Source organism: Gymnogyps californianus, chromosome 2, assembly GCF_018139145.2.
Source record: "Gymnogyps californianus isolate 813 chromosome 2, ASM1813914v2, whole genome shotgun sequence".
In the NCBI taxonomy this organism is placed as follows: Eukaryota; Metazoa; Chordata; class Aves; order Accipitriformes; family Cathartidae; genus Gymnogyps; species Gymnogyps californianus.
Genome location: NC_059472.1, coordinates 151,849,756 through 151,867,408, shown reverse-complemented (window position 1 = coordinate 151,867,408; position 17,653 = coordinate 151,849,756). Strand labels below are relative to the sequence as shown.

The following is a 17,653-nucleotide window of genomic DNA, read 5'->3' as shown; positions in this document are numbered from 1 at the left end:
TCTGAAGCTCTGATTAAGAGAAATCAAAATTGCCTTATCTGGTGTTAAGTGAGTATCTTTTCTTAGTTGCTCTCCCTCCTTTGCTGAAACTACTAAAAAATGTCCTGAAAAATATAGTATCAGTACATAGGAAAAAAAAGATAAAAATGAAAGTTAGGAAGGAAAAATTAATTAGAATCTTGAACAGAATTTCTACTTTCTGCGTGTAGAACATTCCTAGCTGATTGTTTGGAATAATACTGTACCAGAAAAAGGAAAATAATGAAAAAGCGGGAAAATGAGTAATTTGAAGACAGCAGTTTTTTCCTTCCATGTTATGCATATTTTATTTGAACATAATTTTAAATTTAAGGAGACGTACTAAATTTGGAGAGGAAAAAATCTTTTAATTAAATCTTAATTGTTTCTTGGAAGTTAGAACAACTTGGAGAAGACTTGCAAAAGCACAGGTATAAGAGTTTTGTCTTGTGAAGCATGACACATACACGTCAGGTTAAGAGCCTAATGGATCAGCCAGTGAAATCAAAAGGATTATTTTTTTTACTTTTATTGCTTTCAGTTGTGTAATTGTCTCAGAATATGTAAAAGTTAGATGCCTAACATCTACTGTCTCTTAGATTATTTTTCCTGAGTAGTATTTGTCAGTTTACTGAACGCAGTCTTACTTCAACTGCAGGATGAAGAAATTAATCAGCAGAGCCAACTAGTAGAAAAACTGAAAACACAAATGTTGGATCAGGAAGAGGTGAGTTTTGCTCTTGCATCTTTATTCTATTTTTCTTTGTCTTTCCTTTAAAGAAATTGGAGATGTTCTGAATAGGTCACAGTCTATGACCGGGGGGTAGAATGGCGGCTTACTGCTGTACAGTAGTTCTCTTTTTTTATTCCTTATCTAAATGCTCTGCCTATTCATTCCCCCCACTTACACTGTGCTAATGGCTAAACTTAAACCAGTTTACTTGAACCTTAAGTATCCATGAAGATTGAAGGAATTGAAATATATTATGCAAAGACATCAGCAGTTGTTTTCCCCATGCAAAGTTAGCGGTTTGTCAAAACTGAAGATACCTTGATTTACTGTAAGAAATCTGTTTTAAGGTTTACTTCTGGTCAGTTGCTGTACAGAGAGAGAAGGGGGAGGAGGGAAACGTAATGGCCCATAATGAAAAAGGACATATCTATGTCTTATTTCAGACCATGCTTGCTAGGATATTCAAATGATTTGTATGCACATGTTGCCAGTGATGTAACTTAATTAAATGGGGAAAATACCTATTAATAATGAAATTTTTAATTTCATTTAGCCAAGATATTAGAAAAAATAATTCTATATAGCACAAAGATTAAAAAAAAATCATCTTTGCGTACGTGGCAAGAAGGAAGTGGGTCGAGGACTCAGGAAGTTGGATCTATTGTTTAATCTTATTTAAACAAATAAATCTGCCTCTTCAGCAACTGTTCACTCTGTCTAGTTATTCTTCAGCAGCTAACAGTGTTAAAATGCTGGAAGCTTAGTCCCCAGCCTGTTGACAGTTTCAGACTCATGAGTAGTGTTCAGTGGCTTTTTTGAGAACTTGCAATATTCCATGTGCGTTTCCAGTTGCTGTCCTCATATATCTTGATTTGTAATCACTTCCATTTTGAAAATACTTTAAAAGCTAAAGAACAATGGATATAGGTGATAAATTTAACTGTTCATTATACTCTCACTGTACCTGTCCTTGGCATCCTTATTGCATGGTGCTAGACACTAAAAATGTAGATATAAGCTATTGTAGTAGTTAAAAGCATTAATAAGATTCAACTTATACATGGAATTTTCTTGATGATTATTTGTTGCTGTAATTTTAAATAAATCTCTATCAATGTTGCAGCTTCTGGCATCGACCAGACGGGACCAAGATAACCTGCAAGCAGAGCTGAATCGCCTTCAGGCTGAAAATGATGCCTCTAAAGAGGAAGTGAAAGAGGTGTTACAAGCCCTTGAAGAATTAGCTGTCAATTATGATCAGAAGTCTCAGGAAGTAGAAGATAAGGCAAAGGAATATGAACTGCTTAGTGATGAACTCAATCAAAAATCGGTATGAAATTGGGATAGAAATTACTGATAGTCTTCAATGTAACTTTTCTTGCCTTACCTGTATTTCTTGCTTGAAGTCATGTAAAGGTTTTTCACAAGGGAGAATGGGAGCCTAAGTCTAAAACTTCTTTAGTTTTAGCAAATGATGATTTTCTAAAACCAGTAAGCTTCAGAAAAATACACAGTGAATATTGATCTTGATAGCTCTCATCTTTTTAGTACCTATGGCATTTTACTACCTGAAGAGTATTCAGAAAATTCCTAGATGTCAGAAGTTAACACTTTCATTACATGCTGGTGATCTGACTTGGTTTAGTTTGTCTTTCTGGTGCAGTTGGAGTAATCCTCACTTAAGAATCTGCTCCTTCCAATCTTGAAATTGCAGTGAGCATGCTACAGCTTTTCTTGAAAGGAATGTGTATTTGCATGCTGTGTTTATGGCACATAAAATAACTTATCTCGATGCCTTCAAAAATAGGCAGTTTAATTTACTTTCTGAAAGGAGTAGTCCTGAACACTGAGGACATACTCCAAAAGATCGCCCTGGTTAAAATACACGTGCAGCATCAGTCCCACAGGATGAATACCATACGCCTCCTTACATACCTGCATAGTTTCTAAGTTGACTGACAGTTCTGGTAGCCAATTATTTAGCAGACTTCAATCAGTTTTAAACAGTTAATACTCTACCCACTATCCTAGAATTCTAAGTACTGGAAAGGATCAGTATGTTTGCTGGCATTGCAGACAGAATGTGATGGTGCAAGTCTCATTCTTCTCTGTTCTTGAAGGTGAAAATTGAGTGGGTCTGGGTCTTCTAGTGAGTGCGGCTTTCAGTTAGTAAGATTTGACTAGATAAAACACTGGCATTAAAATTGATGTTCACAAGATCATGAAACTTCTCTTTAAACTTCTAAGTATTCTGACCTGAGTAATCTTTACTGGTAACTTAAATCACTTGAAGGTCAGCTGAAAGTCAGATGATCTCTGGTCTTTCTATTATGAGCAGCATTTAAAATTTGGTGGAATAGGCTAGCTGTATGTGTGTATGATTCTGAAGTGTGTGGTTTGTTTTTTTTCTGGGGGTTTCTTGTTTGCATTGTTGTTGTTAATTAGTTTATAGATAGTCAAGTGATTCTAGATGATGTAACTAATGTCCATTCAGTGTCATGAATAACTCAATCCACAAGAAAGCAACAACCATTCTGAGATGTAGTAAAATTAAGACATTTCAGTGTTCTTGGTCTGTGTCATGGTTTAACCTGTCAGGCAGCTAAACACCACACAGCTGTTTACTCACTCCCCTCTGCAGTGGGACAGGGGAAAGAATCGGAAAAAAAATTAAAATTCGTGGGTTGAGATAAAGACTGTTTAATAGGACAGAAAAGGAAGGGAAAATAATAATAATAATGATAAAAGAATTAAAATATACAAAACAAGTGATGCATAGTGCAATTGCTCACAACCTGCCAACTGATGCCCAGCCAGTTCCTGAGCAATGGCCCCCAGCCAGCTTTCCCCCTAGTTCATATACTGAGCATGACATCATATGGTATGGAATATCCCTTTGGCCAGTTTGGGTCAGCTGTCCTGGCTGTGTCCCCTCCCAGCTTCTTGAGCACCCCAGCCTACTTGCTGGTGGGGTGGGGTGAGAAGCTGAAAAGTCCTTGACTTAGTGTAAACACTGCTTAGCAACAACTCAAACATCAGTGTGTTATCAACAGTATTCTCATCCTAAATCCAAAACACAGCACTGTACCAGCTACTAAGAAGAGAATTAACTCTATCCCACTGTACCAGCTACTAAGAATAGAATTAACTCTATCCCAGCTGAAACCAGGACAGTCTGTCACAGCTAACCCATGCAGTAACCATCCTTTGGCATCACTGGATGAAACTTTCCTGCTGTAAAACTTCTGGCATTTTTTTAAAACTGGAGAAAAAGACCAGACAACTTCTGAGTATGCAAGCTGCTGAGCTGCAGCCATTACAACTACAGCAGCTCAAACTAGGTGAAAAACTGCTCTAGAGTAAGTGTAGTGCTTATGAATTCTTGGAACTGGGTGCCATTTTTTTATTTGCAAGTAGGAAAGAATTAAGAGCTCTGCATGCAAAGCTGAAATTATTTTCCTTTACCAAAATACGGTGAAAAGTGTTGGACTTGCTGTCCGTATACCTTTTTCCTATAAATGCAATTCTCTGCAATATTTAACCGTATATAACTCTGAACACTGTTTAACAATGTTGATGTGAATTTTGTTGCAGAGTTGTAAGATTATATTTTGTGAGCTGAAGGCCTCTGTCCCCAGTACTTTACATTTCTTTCAGAAGAAATACTGTCACTCTAGGACTTCTAAATTTTTTACTGTATGGTATATTCACATAGATTGATACCAATCTGGTTTTAGACATAAAAATGGGACATTTCAGTAGGCAATCACATGTTGCTGTATTTAGATAAGTAGTATGAAATCAGTTCTAAAAACAAGAGTGTGTTTTGTTTATTAAAAGTGTAACTTCTTTTACTGTAGGTCACTCTAGCCAGTATAGATGCAGAGCTTCAGAAACTTAAGGAAATGACCAACCATCAGAAGAAACGAGCAACAGAAATGATGGCCTCCTTACTAAAAGATCTTGCAGAGATAGGAATTGCGGTAGGAAATAATGATGTCAAGGTAAGGATTAGTCAGTGCAGTTTTTAATGCCATGTATCACACGCATACATTGTGGATAGGAGGGATCAGTTTTCTTGGTATGGTAAAAATAACCACCATAGGAAGCCTCATGTATATTAATAATTTGGGCATAAGCTTATCCATTGCTTATACTGTGACTTAATCAGGTCCCAAACAGAATTTGGTTATGCAAAGACAAGGAAGAGCAGGTATGATTTTTTTCTGAAGTAGTGTTTTCATTCGTACTGTTAAACTGCATAATCAACAGCATCGTCTTGGAAATCTAATGCTGACCTACAGTGGCAATCGGGATGATACTTATATTTAAAATGGAATGAGGAACTGAAATAAAAGATAAATCTAGGAGGTCACTGTAGGACAAGAATGTAAGCAGTGTTAGAAATCTATAATGAACTGTATTTCCCCTCTTCAAGTGACTCATTACCTTTGTGTAAACTTCTAAATAAGCAATCAGAAAACTTTTAAAAGAAGAAACAAGTTATATGTTGGTGTTTAAATGCTCTGATTATCAGTTGAGGCGGGGGATGTGTGCTGGACACTAAGTTGCTCCAGCTCATCTTTAATGCTGTTTCATTATCTGAGCTTTCTAAATGTGTCATTCCACACTTTTCAGCAGCCTGAGGGAACTGGCATGATAGATGAAGAATTCACAGTTGCGAGACTGTACATTAGTAAAATGAAATCAGAAGTAAAAACAATGGTAAAACGTTGCAAACAGTTAGAAGGCACACAAGCTGAAAGCAATAAGAAAATGGAAGAAAACGAAAAGGAGTTGGCTGCCTGCCAGCTCCGTATCTCACAGGTAAATGTTTCTTTATAGTGTACTTCCTAAATGTTCTTTTGAATTCATTAACTTGCTGGGGAAAAAAAAAGTTGCAATTTCTTTTTGACACCTAACAAAGTACATTGTGATCGAACAGCCACAAGACTCAGCTGTATCCTCAATACTCTCTTGGGTTTGGATGCTTCTGAGTAATTGTGTGACAGGATGTCAGAATTTCTGTAATATGTCTGTAGCCTGATAATGCTTTTGTAGCACTTGTATTAAATACTAGGGTCCATATGTTCTCCATCACAGGATCCTTTACAAATACAAGTCTTACAGAAGCAGTGGCTAGTGAGCACTCTGCCTGCTAATGCAGCAAGTTGGAAGTGGGAGAGATAGCAATAGCACAGTAAAATTACAATAGGCTTGCATAGCAGATTAAATTTACTTCTAATGTGAGAAAGGCCATTTTAATGCGATTGTTAGAAAAGATCAGTAATGTGACTTCTAACACTTCTGAAAATTGTGATCTACACACAATTTAATTTTTCTATATTTTGTTTTACATACAGATGGTCATTTTTTTTTAAATCAGGAGATGCATATTTCAGTGCAGTCTTCTAAATACAGTAGGCCTCTCTTGCCTGTGATAGTATTTAACATTCAAAACACCTGTTCTCCCAGCCAAAAATGTATTTCATTCCAATCCAGAATAAAGACATTGTCTTACAGGCTACATTACAGATCTGCTTGAGTAGTCATATTCTTGGAGTTTAGTTGGCACCATGTTTGTTTTGAGATCAGGTTACTTTTTTAAAAATAAATATAAACTGTTTATGTAGATGTAATTCTGTGATACCTAGTTCCAAAGTAAATGAATCTTTCCATTCTACAAGCATGAAGCCAAGATCAAGTCATTGACTGAATATCTTCAGAATGTGGAACAGAAAAAGAGACAACTGGAAGAGTCTGTGGATTCCCTTAATGAAGAATTAGTTCAACTCCGAGCACAGGGTAGGAATTGCCTCCTTACACACCACCCACCACCACCACCATTTTAGGTGTATAGTGATAAACAGGGAATTGTTCTGTTCTATTTAGATTGAGGAGTAGAGCTATAGAATGGCTTTTTGCTACTGAACGTGTAGAATTAATCAATGGCAAAGCATGTTTGCTGTTTGAAAGAACTGCTATGGATAGGATTAAGTTAAAGATGTTACTGATTTAATTGATCTTTGTGGTGGGAGGAGGCTTTTTCCAAATTTTAAGGTGTTGGGAAGGGAAGGGGGAATTAACTCCATCTTCCCTGTGATCGCATAGTTACCTGGCTGAAATGTGTTTTCTCTCCTCTATCCCTACTAGAAAAAGTCCATGAGATGGAGAAAGAGCACTTAAATAAGGTTCAAACTGCAAATGAAGTCAAGGTAAGTTAATTTCATTGTTTTTAAAAAAAACAAAGTGAAGTATGGCAACTTCTTAAAGCATATAATACCTACTCTTTTTTTCTAATAGCAAGCTGTGGAACAGCAAATTCAGAGCCATCGTGAGACGCATCAGAAACAAATCAGTAGCCTAAGAGATGAAGTTGATGCAAAGGAGAAACTTATCACTGAACTTCAAGAGTAAGTAATTGTCATTATTTTAGTGGTGCCAAATGTCTCTGGACTGTGTGAGTACAGAAGCACAGTATGGTGGGAAGAAAGTGCCAAGGGTTTCCTCCAGCAGTGTCTTTCTAACTTGTGTTGCTTTGCTGAATGTGGTGTCTGACAGGTTCAGTTGATATAATATTTACTTTTTGTGTTCAGCCAAAACCAGAAGATGATGCTTGAACAGGAGCGTCTTAGAGTTGAGCATGAGAAGTTGAAAGCAACTGATCAGGAAAAAAGTAGAAAACTGCATGAACTTACGTAAGTGATAATGGTGCATAAAACAAATGTATGTGGGAACACTTACATTTTAAAAACTAGTGACCTAATATGATGAAGTGGCTTTCACTGTATGATATGCTTATTAAAGAGAGAGGCTCCAGAGCCTTCTTGAATGTAACTTTTTTAAAAACATTTGCACTGCCTTACTATTTAGAATTGGAATTAAAATGATGAAAGATACGAAGGCCACAACTTCTTTGTTAATATGCTATGGGTTGGAGTAATTAACTTTTCAATTTGCGGCTAAGTATTGCATGTCCTAAGACTGGAAGAGGCTTGTAACAGTTCCCTTTTTTTTTTTTGTTTTGTTTTGTTCTTATGAGATTTAACTAGTTAGGTGGTTCTAAGTGGCTTATTCTTGAGATTAAACGGCTGCATACTTCATTGAGTAACTAAATACAGTGTATTAGTGAATTAGAGACTGAAAAGTTAATGCAAAAATTAGAATTGAATTCTGCCTGCAGGTAAGTGTCCGAGGGTCTAGCTGAAAGACAGTTCTCAACTTCTAGAAATCTGACCATGATCTGGAAGTGTTTCTAGAGTATCAGTAGTGACCCCTTTCTGGCATATATGAATTTATCTTTACAGAAGTTAAAAATATATTATACTTAAAGCTTTTGAAAAAGTGCATTTTTTTGGCCGTGTTTAAAAACACACAGTGGCTTTCAGGTTTTTATCATAGAATTTGAAGTAATCAGAGGGACCTGATTGGTCTGTACTGGTAACCAATAAGCAACGCTTACTTTTTTCTTTTTTCTTTTTCTTTTAGCCTTACTATGAAATACAATGTTGGTTTAACTGACTAAAATTTTAACAGTACTCTGCTCTTGTGAATCCATCTTATTCTAATTTATTTGTATGCCACAATGATTACAAAAGTTACATTTTTGTAACTTTTTGTAATAGCTTTTCTTGTCTTGTAAGATTTGATATACATACCATGTTGTTGCTGCTTATTTCAGTTTGCAGGCTAAACTATATATAGCATTGATCCCTTAAAGGCACTTGCTATATTAGAAACTTCCCTCTTCAAAAGACTTGCAAAGAAGCATTAAAAATTAGTTTGGTATTCTGTGTCCTCCCCTAGCCTTTTTGAATCCAGTTATTTTCCATTGTATGTCACAAATGTGTGTGGCAAATGACAGGCCAGAAACAATGCAGATTATTCACAGTTTATTCATTTTTTTGACTCAGTTGTGTAAGATGCCTGGAACTCCTTTTCCAGTGAAGTCTGGAAAATGGATAGGATGCTGAGGTATTCTTTAGAATATTTTATTACCTCAAATGTTTAATTATTTAGCTGTAAACTAGTAATGGAACTGACAGAGCGAGGAGAAGTTTGAAGAGGATAAGAGGCTTTTTGGTTACTTAATAGGAACGCTTCATTTTCATGCAGTCCCTTGGCCCTCCTATTGCAACCTCAAGTCATAAAAAGAGAAGTCCACATTCCTTTCCTGTATCCTGTCATCTCAGTAATTGCACTGCCTTATAATTCTGAGAGAGAACACTAACAGTGCACTAAATTATTTCATGTTAAATAGGAAGACAGAAGCTCCATAAAGTGATAATCATTAGGTTATATTCCTGTACACTGAGATTGTTGTTTATGATGCTAGCTTTGGCAAATGTGTTGGGGGTGAGGTGGTAGAACAAAACAAAAATCCTTAATCTGTCACGTAATACTTATCATCTCAGCTAGTCAGAGCTAAGAACATTTGTAGGATAAGATCTCCCCAAGTATTCATCCTGAACCTGACTCTTGAGAGTCTTTCTTTACTATTCTAGAAACCTATAATTTATGCATCTGAATGTACTTGTTTGTATTCCTTCAATATTAAAAGTACTTTCCTCTCTTCCTCCTGCAACTCCCCCACTTCAACCCCACCCCATATGGATTTTGAGTGTAGTGTCATCTGTTTGTCACATTCTTAATTGGGGACTTCAACTGAAAGACATTTTTCATTTGTACTGTATAGTGTTTATCACTCTAGTCTCCTAAAACATTAAAATTTCAGTTTTGCTCAGATGTTTCAGGATGAATTTATTCTCTTTTAGGGTTATGCAGGACAGACGGGAACAAGCGAGGCAAGATTTAAAGGGTTTGGAAGAGACTGTGGTAAGATAGAATATATTTCAAAGCACATGTCAATACTTGCCTCTGCCCCCCTTCAGAGTTGTTTTTTTTAATTTTTTTTAATTTCTTGCCCTGAACTGTAGGCAAAAGAACTTCAGACTCTTCACAATCTTCGGAAGCTCTTTGTTCAAGATCTGGCTACTAGAGTGAAAAAGGTAATGTGGTGCTGTAGTGAAACTTGGTGTTTCTGAGAATGCGACATAAATTTCAGTTTAGAACTAAATTAGGAATTGATCTGTACGCGGTGTAATTTTTCTGGCTTGATCTTAATGTGCAAGTTCAGATTTGTGCTCAGCCTCCTCTCTCCCTCCCCATGCCTTTATTACTGCAGAGTGCTGAGATTGACTCAGATGATACAGGAGGCAGTGCTGCACAAAAACAGAAGATTTCCTTCCTTGAGAATAATCTTGAACAGCTTACAAAGGTTCACAAGCAGGTACAATGAGGCTTAATTTCAAGTTTTAATTAAAAACAAACTACTTAAGGCGCATTATTATGGAAGCGACTGAATGCATATTGGTCATAACGTAACTGTTTTATAAGTAAATACTTCTACATTTTGAGTGTGTCTCTTGGATAGAACAATAGACTAAAGTTTTCCTGTAAAGTAAATTAATAGCTATTTTAAGTATGTGTGGGTATGTAACAAAATAGCTACATTTAAACTGAAGAAGATCCAAGTTCGTGTTTAGAGTTAGTCTGTCAGTCTAGGGGATGCTTGCCTGTCTCTGACTGAAGAAGAATGTAGACTTTAAGTGCCTATGTTGGGTAGCATATTCTTCCACAGTAACTGTTTTTTCAAATGACAGTCTTACTGATGAACTCTTAGATTTACTAAAAGCTTAAGCAAAGATAATATAGTAGCCCTACTGCTTTGCCTGTTTAGGGGTGGGAGGGTGTTTGGTTGGCTCTTCCTATGAAGACAGATACCAAGAAAATAATCTATTCTGTTTTTGTAGCTGGTACGTGATAATGCAGATCTTCGCTGTGAACTTCCTAAACTGGAGAAGCGACTTAGAGCTACAGCTGAAAGAGTTAAAGCTTTGGAGTCTGCACTGAAGGAAGCCAAAGAGAATGCTTCTCGTGATCGCAAACGGTATCAGCAAGAAGTAGATCGTATAAAGGAAGCTGTAAGATCCAAGAATATGGCCAGAAGAGGACACTCTGCACAAATTGGTTAGTAAAGAATCCCTTGCCCCCTAAAGCTTCATCTGTCTCCTGATTTTTTTATCTTTGTGTATCTTTCAACCCTAGTTGGAACTGCATGCGTGAACATGATGTATTTTCTACTATGAGTTATATTTTGGTTAATAGACTGTAAGTGTGGGTGGGTGGTGGTGTATGGTTGTTTGGGTTTTTTTATTTATTTTAAATGGGTCTCCTCCTGGTAGCTGGATTTTTGTACATGCTGGGAAAGGCTTACCAACCTAGAATTCTAGCCTGAATGTGTGTTCTGTTTCCTAGAACAAAACAATACACTGAATGTGAGTCTTAAGTCTGTAACATCATTCTAATTCCATTCCAATTTCTAAGACTAGGTATTCCAAAGCAAGGAGAGAGATTAAGCCATCACCTTAAACAACAACAAAATTGTCTTGCCGTCTCTTGATCTTGTGGGGGAGAGGGGCAGACACAAACCCACAACTAACATCCTAAGATCCCTAATTACCTTTTCGGTTCTTTGTTCCAAAACATATAGTACTCCATAGCCCTCCCTAGAGGAAAAGAATGGAAAAACCAGAAATCTGTAGTAGCTAGTAGTGTTTCTTACTGTGTGGTGGGAAGACAGTCACCTTCCCTTGGTCCTCCACCTGCCATTATGCTGTCAAGTGTTGAGGGCCAAGAGGGTGTGTGACCTGTGGAGGACTTAATTGTGCCTATTACATTATTGTTGTAGAAGTAACTATGTGTTCCAGCCCTTTTGTTGTCCTGTGTCAGGACTTAAGAGAAGTGTATTGATCACTGAAATGCTAATGCAACTGAAATGAGCATTGTAGTTAAACTTTGCTCATATTCTGCAGGTCTGCAAAGACCTGTTGCAGAATAAAGTTATAATTTTTTTCTTGGTTGCTTAAAGTGGCGGCTTGAAGACAGGTGCTTTCCTGTCTTAGCTTTCTCTCAAATGATCTTCAAGAAGACAAACAGAATTCTCTAGTGAGCTTACCATGGGTATAAAGCCTCTTGTACTTAAATGTCTAGATGAACTAGTCGCGTCTTGCTGGAAATCAGCTTCCTATAAGGCAGAAATTGAGAAGTGTTTCTCTGATGCAGTTGCTACCTGTAGGTACTTTATATCCACTCTTACCTGCTGAAACTTTAAATGCTTCTGTTTAATATTACAGAACTTTACAAAGTCATACCGTTGTGCGCATCCTGTTAAGAGCTAGTGCAAAACTGATTGAAAATATAGTTTGTTTATCAAAGTGTATGCAGCTTGTGAATTACCTGTCAAAACTACTGTTTTTGAGTTCAGTAACAGAACAAGTTTTATTTTTAAATGGTGGTAAGAAGCTGATGAAGTAGTGTTATCTGTGGAGTAACCGGTACGCAGAACCACTTGCAGAGCAGAGTAGTGGCTTATCAATCAAGCAGATGTGGGAAATACAGCAGGGTATAATGATTCCTTACAGGAACATAACCCTTGTGAAACTTTGTCTAGCGATGTATCTTATTTGAGTTCTTACTGCCAAGAAATAGGACTCTCACAGGGAAATACATTAGGTGGGGCAGATAATATATGTGAAGATAATTGTTATCAAAAGCTTTGCTAGCTTTAATTCTAATAGGGACAATAAAAGCAAAACCTTGTCTGTTTTTCAGAGCTTGTTAAATAGTTGACACTAATCTGTTAGGTTCTCAGAATACCATCTCCTAAACTTGTATTCTTATTCAAAGTGCATTCAGTTTTGATTATTACATTTGGGATATTGTAAAATAAAGCATTAGTAAATTTGAATAATCAAAGGTAAAATTGTGATGTATATATTTGTAAGTCATGTTTCTTTTCATGCAGCTAAGCCTATCCGTCCTGGCCAGCATCCAGCAGCTTCTCCAACTCATCCAAGTGCAATTCGTGGTGGAGGTGCGTTCACTCAAAACAGCCAGCCAGTTGCACTGCGTGGAGGTGGAGGACGGCAAGACAAAGTGTAAGTTTGTCTTGTAGGACTTTTTAAATGTGTGATTAAACCACTTTGTATTAGTTTTTATGCCGTAGAATGAACTGTAATAAATCACTCGAATAATCAGATTAACTTCTTTTTTTTTACAGAATCTTATAGTTAGAGGAGCAGTATACGTGTACATCTGACTAATGCTGCTGCTGCTTTTGTTATAACACTGGTGTTTGTTGTAAAATGGTAGTTCTGGAGTTGTTCTGCTAGAGTAGAACAAAATGTGAAAACAGTCAATTGGAGATAGTTACCAGTGACAGCCAATAGCTACTGTTTGGGAAAGGAGTAGACAGTTTAAATTCTTTTGGCTTGCTAGTATCTTTTTTCTGAAGAAAAACATATTTAAACATTCAGCAATGAAATAAAAAATGAGCCTGTTCTTTTATGTTGTTTATTTGCTGTTCTTACTACGTTTGCACACTGCTTCATGTGTCAGTAATTTGGAAGTATTTAACAGAAAAATTCATGTCTTCATCCGGTAAATTTAAAATGTTAGCTAGCCTAGCTAAAACACAGTTACAGTAATTGAAATTAATATGTGCACTTATTTGAAAATGTCTCTAATCTCCTAAGTAATTACATGTAGTCTGGTACTTAATATGCTTAAGTTGCTCACAGAATCATGTCTCTTTTTAATTAACGTCTGCATTATAGTTGGTCTGTTGGTCACCTAACAGTAATGTTTTGCTGCATTCTCTGTCGTCATCTTCACTTTTGAGCATTGGTATAAATGTCTTCTAGGCATTCTTTTAGTTAAGGTTTATCTGCACCTTCAGTTTGAAAATACTCCTAAAATGATTGGTGCTTGAATCCTGGGTGCTTCTCTTCTGAAGGGCTCCAGAGCAGCTTACGTTAATCTTGTTTCCGTTTGTTTCTTTTTATTAGCTGACTGACTTTTCAAAGCTTTCTCTCCAATTTAGAGAAAATCAGGCTGTAGTACTAGTTAGGGTACCTCATTCTGTTCAGTAGTGTCTCTTAGTAGATAGGAGGTTGAAATGATATGTATTTTAACCTTGAATAACGTTTACCTTGAATGACCAAGGAGCTGGCAATTCATGGATTCTTGATTATGCTGATATGGTGAAATTAATCTTCAGAAAGCTACTTTGACAAAGGCAATCTAGCTCAGCTGTCCAGGGTAGAGACATTTCAAGGTATGATTGACACAATTTATTTTAGGTGCCTACTTTAGCATGAGTTTGCCCATGCTCTGATGTTGCCTAGAATTCTAACTGAAGAGAGCCTAGTCTCATTATGTGTAGCTAAATCATGGAGGAGTGGAAAATTGCTAAGTATTGGCTAAACACCTTTTTAACAAACAAACCAAAAAACTTACAAATATGCTTACAGAATCCCTTAAGCAGTTGTAAAGCTTTCATACAATTCTTCTAATGTCAGCATGTTACCTTTTGCTGTAGAACCAAGCAGAGTTTAGCACTTAAAGGCAGGAGAGTGGTCGTAATTTATTCCAACTTTCCTATCTTATTTTTGGAAGAACCTGTCCCTTATGGAAGTAAAGGAACAAAACTTTTTTGAACTTTATTTTACTATTAAATATAAATTTGTTCTAAGCTTGTGAATACTCAGGTAGCCTGTATCATTTTTCTCTGTAGTAGTGTCTGTTACACTTTTTTTGAGGATTAATACAGATACTAAGCATCTGAACTTCTGGTTAGAGAAGAACTTTTGGTACAGTAGGAACATGATGTACAGTTTTACATTTGGAGACCACCATTTAACAAATTATTCTGGAACCATTAGAGAAATACAGAGACGGTAAATTGTTATTTCCCTATGCAAATCAAACTTCTTTAGGATGATTAATACCAAATGATCTCTTCATTCCCATTTCATCTTCCCAAAATAGCAAAGTCAAAACTTTGCAGCAGCTGGTAGGTGGTATCCAGACAGTTCTCACTGGCCTGGAAAAGTAGCAACAGTCATGGGAAATGGAGCTGGGTTATAATTGGTTTGTGTTTGTAATGTTTACTCCGTTAAGGCAATCAAGGTTGGATACCCAGTCAGTTTATCGTGCTGTAAATTTGTTGGTAACAGAGAGCATTGCCTAAATGCTTTGCGTTGTGTAATTTCTTATTCTAAAGTAGATGTTTTATTAGCACTTACCTGGTCTAAGAATTGGGCTCTTAAAGGTTATGTAAATAACTTGGCTTTTTTGGCTTATGAAGTACAAGCACTTAACTTTGTTAATTTTTCTCATTTACAGTTGCTGAAAAGTAAATGCAGCGTGACGAGGATTGGATATCGTGTAGAGGGAGTCATTCCATGACAATAATCTCTCCCTTTGGGGACTGTAGGATTATTTTTTGAAAATGTATAAATTATACCTGGCCTGTACAGCTCTTCCCCCTTCTACAAATTCTGCTAACTGATTCCCAAAAAAAACCTAGAGTGCAATTTTGGCGTCTTGAAAAATGACATGTTACTTAAAGTGTAGCTCTGCTCTTTACACAGTTTGTCTTTCATGTCTTAAATTTAGTCTGCACTGTGCCAAGCTGAATGTACGTTGAGAAAATCTTAGTTCAAATTTTCTAGCTTAATTTGTGTACATCTTATTGTCTTAGGGAGTGTGCAACAGTGTTTAAGTATACTTTCATTTTTATCACTTAACACTACATGTCCCACTGATTTAGAATGGCACTCTACATTACAGTTTTCTTTTGGAATGCTATATAGAGCATTGGAACTAAATTTATTTGTACAGTGTAAGAATACTGAAGTGTGCTTACGACAACTGCCATAAGGCACTGCGATCGCTACACCACAGAACTAAAGAGTTCAGTATGAACAAGGCTGTTTAACTGTTATCTGATTAAATGCCCGTTTATCGGGTAATTTAGAATTAAATATTGTACAGTAATAAGAGTAAACATAAGTTTACAGAAAAGACTTTGGCAATGGATTATCCCATCTGTCCTCTTCCTGATTCTACACACAGTACAGTCTGGTGGAGTGAAAACATTCTGCTTCATTCTGATGCGCCTGTCTATCCATTTGTCTGTATCTGTGATGGTTCACTTCCGCTATTTTATGATGGTGGAATGAGTGCAATCTAAAATTTAACTTGATATTCCACTACATATGCAGTACTGGAATTTTTGGCTAAAATTTTAACTTTCAATTAAAAAAAAACTTTTTCAGCAACTGGCCAATGAATTCAGATATGCTAATAAAGGATACAACTTTTTAAAACTGATGTATCTGGAAATCCCAGACACGTGTTAAATAATAAATAAAGTGCTACCCTGAATTGTATTTGTAATCCATTTGTAAGTAGGTATACAAAATGTCCAAAGTAGTAGTTGTTGTTGAATACTTTTCTTCTCTTTGCAATAAAGTCCTGTAAAGTGGCTAACAAAATGAAACATGGGGGTTTTTTGTGTTTGAGCTCTGATACTTCCACTGAGCTGAATCTGGGTGTTAAAGTTCTATAGTAAAATTTGCCTAACTTATTCATAGGGCTTAGCCACTATAATTTTTAAAGAGCCTTCTTCTGGATAGAAATTAGTTACCAGGTCTGCGAGAAGGAAGGAACTTAATATTACTGAAAGAATTCAGTGAGCTTTCCAGATCCAGTTGGTACCACTTGGTGTGCTGGCTTGAATTTTTTGCTGGGTATTCATCAGTTATTGTGGAAACAGTAGAGACTGTATGACTGTTCAGACAGCAAATCACTTTCAACTTTTATATTATAAATAGACAAAATATTTATATTATGATGGAGTGTAGTCAGATTTTAGACCTTGAACCACTTTTTTCTATATCTACAGTAGTCTGAATTTTTAATAGTTTGATTTTTAAAGGTTGAGTGTATCGGTTGGAAATCTCACTATTTTGGAGTTTTCAGCTTTTAAGACTGTTTTGTTCATTAAGGCTGCCAAACACTCCAAAATTGCAGTTGTTTTAGAGCACGATGAAAGACAGCATACTGAGGAAAGAAAAGTAAAGGAACAGTAAACTATTTTGAATGAAATTTCTCATAATGGAAACAGCACTGTCCGTTACCTTTCTCAATGTTAACTACAGGTTTTCAGACCTCCATTTGTTAATATGCAATCATAAAACCAGAAAAACCCCACTTTCTTTAAAATACATTCAAATGAAGCAGGATTTTTTTCTCATGCATGTGAATGGGGGTTTCATCCCTGTAGGTAATTGTCATGGGGTTTGGTGCTGAAAATTGCTGTGTTTAAAAAAAATAAATGGTAACTAGCCTGTAGCTCAGTGTACATCACGTTTTTATATTTAAACTTTTTTTATTTTAAACCTTTTATGAAGTTTACCAAGAACTGCCTCTTAAAATGTAAAAAAAAAAAAAAAAAAACACCAACAAAAAAAAAACCAACCACAACAAAAAAACACCCAACAAACCACCACAACTTTTTTGTTTTCTGGTTTGGCTGTCATAGGTCAGCTGGACAGGACAATTACTGTTTTTTGTAAATTAAAATATTCAGTCTATACAGGGAATGTTCAACACTGCAGTTTCAACTTGCAGTCTTTGAATGGTTCTTATTTTTATGTTCCTCTAGATCATATTTTTTAAAAGATGGTTTAGGATAGGAACTTGATGAAATAATATTTATTTCTAGTGAACAACTAAATTATTTACATAACTTAAATGCTGACTCACTACTGTGTGTAACTCTAAATTTGACATGAGGACAAGTCTACCTGTGGAATATGATTTAACTTCAGTACACTTAAGATGCATTAAAACAATTGGTTTGGGGAAGACGCCATATAGTTTTAACTTACCTGCATGCTGTAAATGTATTTGTGTTTAAATAAAGAGAGGAAAAATCTTTGAACTTTGTGCATTTATTCAGTCTCTACACCTGTTTGTTAAATTTGTCTCCAT

General features: G+C 36.1%; 1 protein-coding gene across 1 annotated transcript in view; it reads left to right on the top strand.

The window, feature by feature from the left end:
- The window catches only part of KIF5B (kinesin family member 5B), a 36,424-nt gene extending 20,004 nt beyond the window's left edge, over positions 1–16,420 (top strand). Inside the window, exons 13-26 of the mRNA XM_050915789.1 lie at positions 677–745; positions 1,875–2,081; positions 4,612–4,755; positions 5,390–5,578; positions 6,439–6,556; positions 6,905–6,966; positions 7,055–7,164; positions 7,348–7,449; positions 9,526–9,586; positions 9,688–9,759; positions 9,936–10,040; positions 10,564–10,780; positions 12,618–12,750; positions 14,999–16,420. Of these exons, the coding sequence (XP_050771746.1) occupies positions 677–745; positions 1,875–2,081; positions 4,612–4,755; positions 5,390–5,578; positions 6,439–6,556; positions 6,905–6,966; positions 7,055–7,164; positions 7,348–7,449; positions 9,526–9,586; positions 9,688–9,759; positions 9,936–10,040; positions 10,564–10,780; positions 12,618–12,750; positions 14,999–15,005 (1,596 nt within the window). The 3' untranslated portion in view covers positions 15,006–16,420. The remainder of the gene's footprint in view (positions 1–676; positions 746–1,874; positions 2,082–4,611; positions 4,756–5,389; positions 5,579–6,438; positions 6,557–6,904; positions 6,967–7,054; positions 7,165–7,347; positions 7,450–9,525; positions 9,587–9,687; positions 9,760–9,935; positions 10,041–10,563; positions 10,781–12,617; positions 12,751–14,998) is intronic.
- Positions 16,421–17,653: the final 1,233 nt, after the last annotated feature.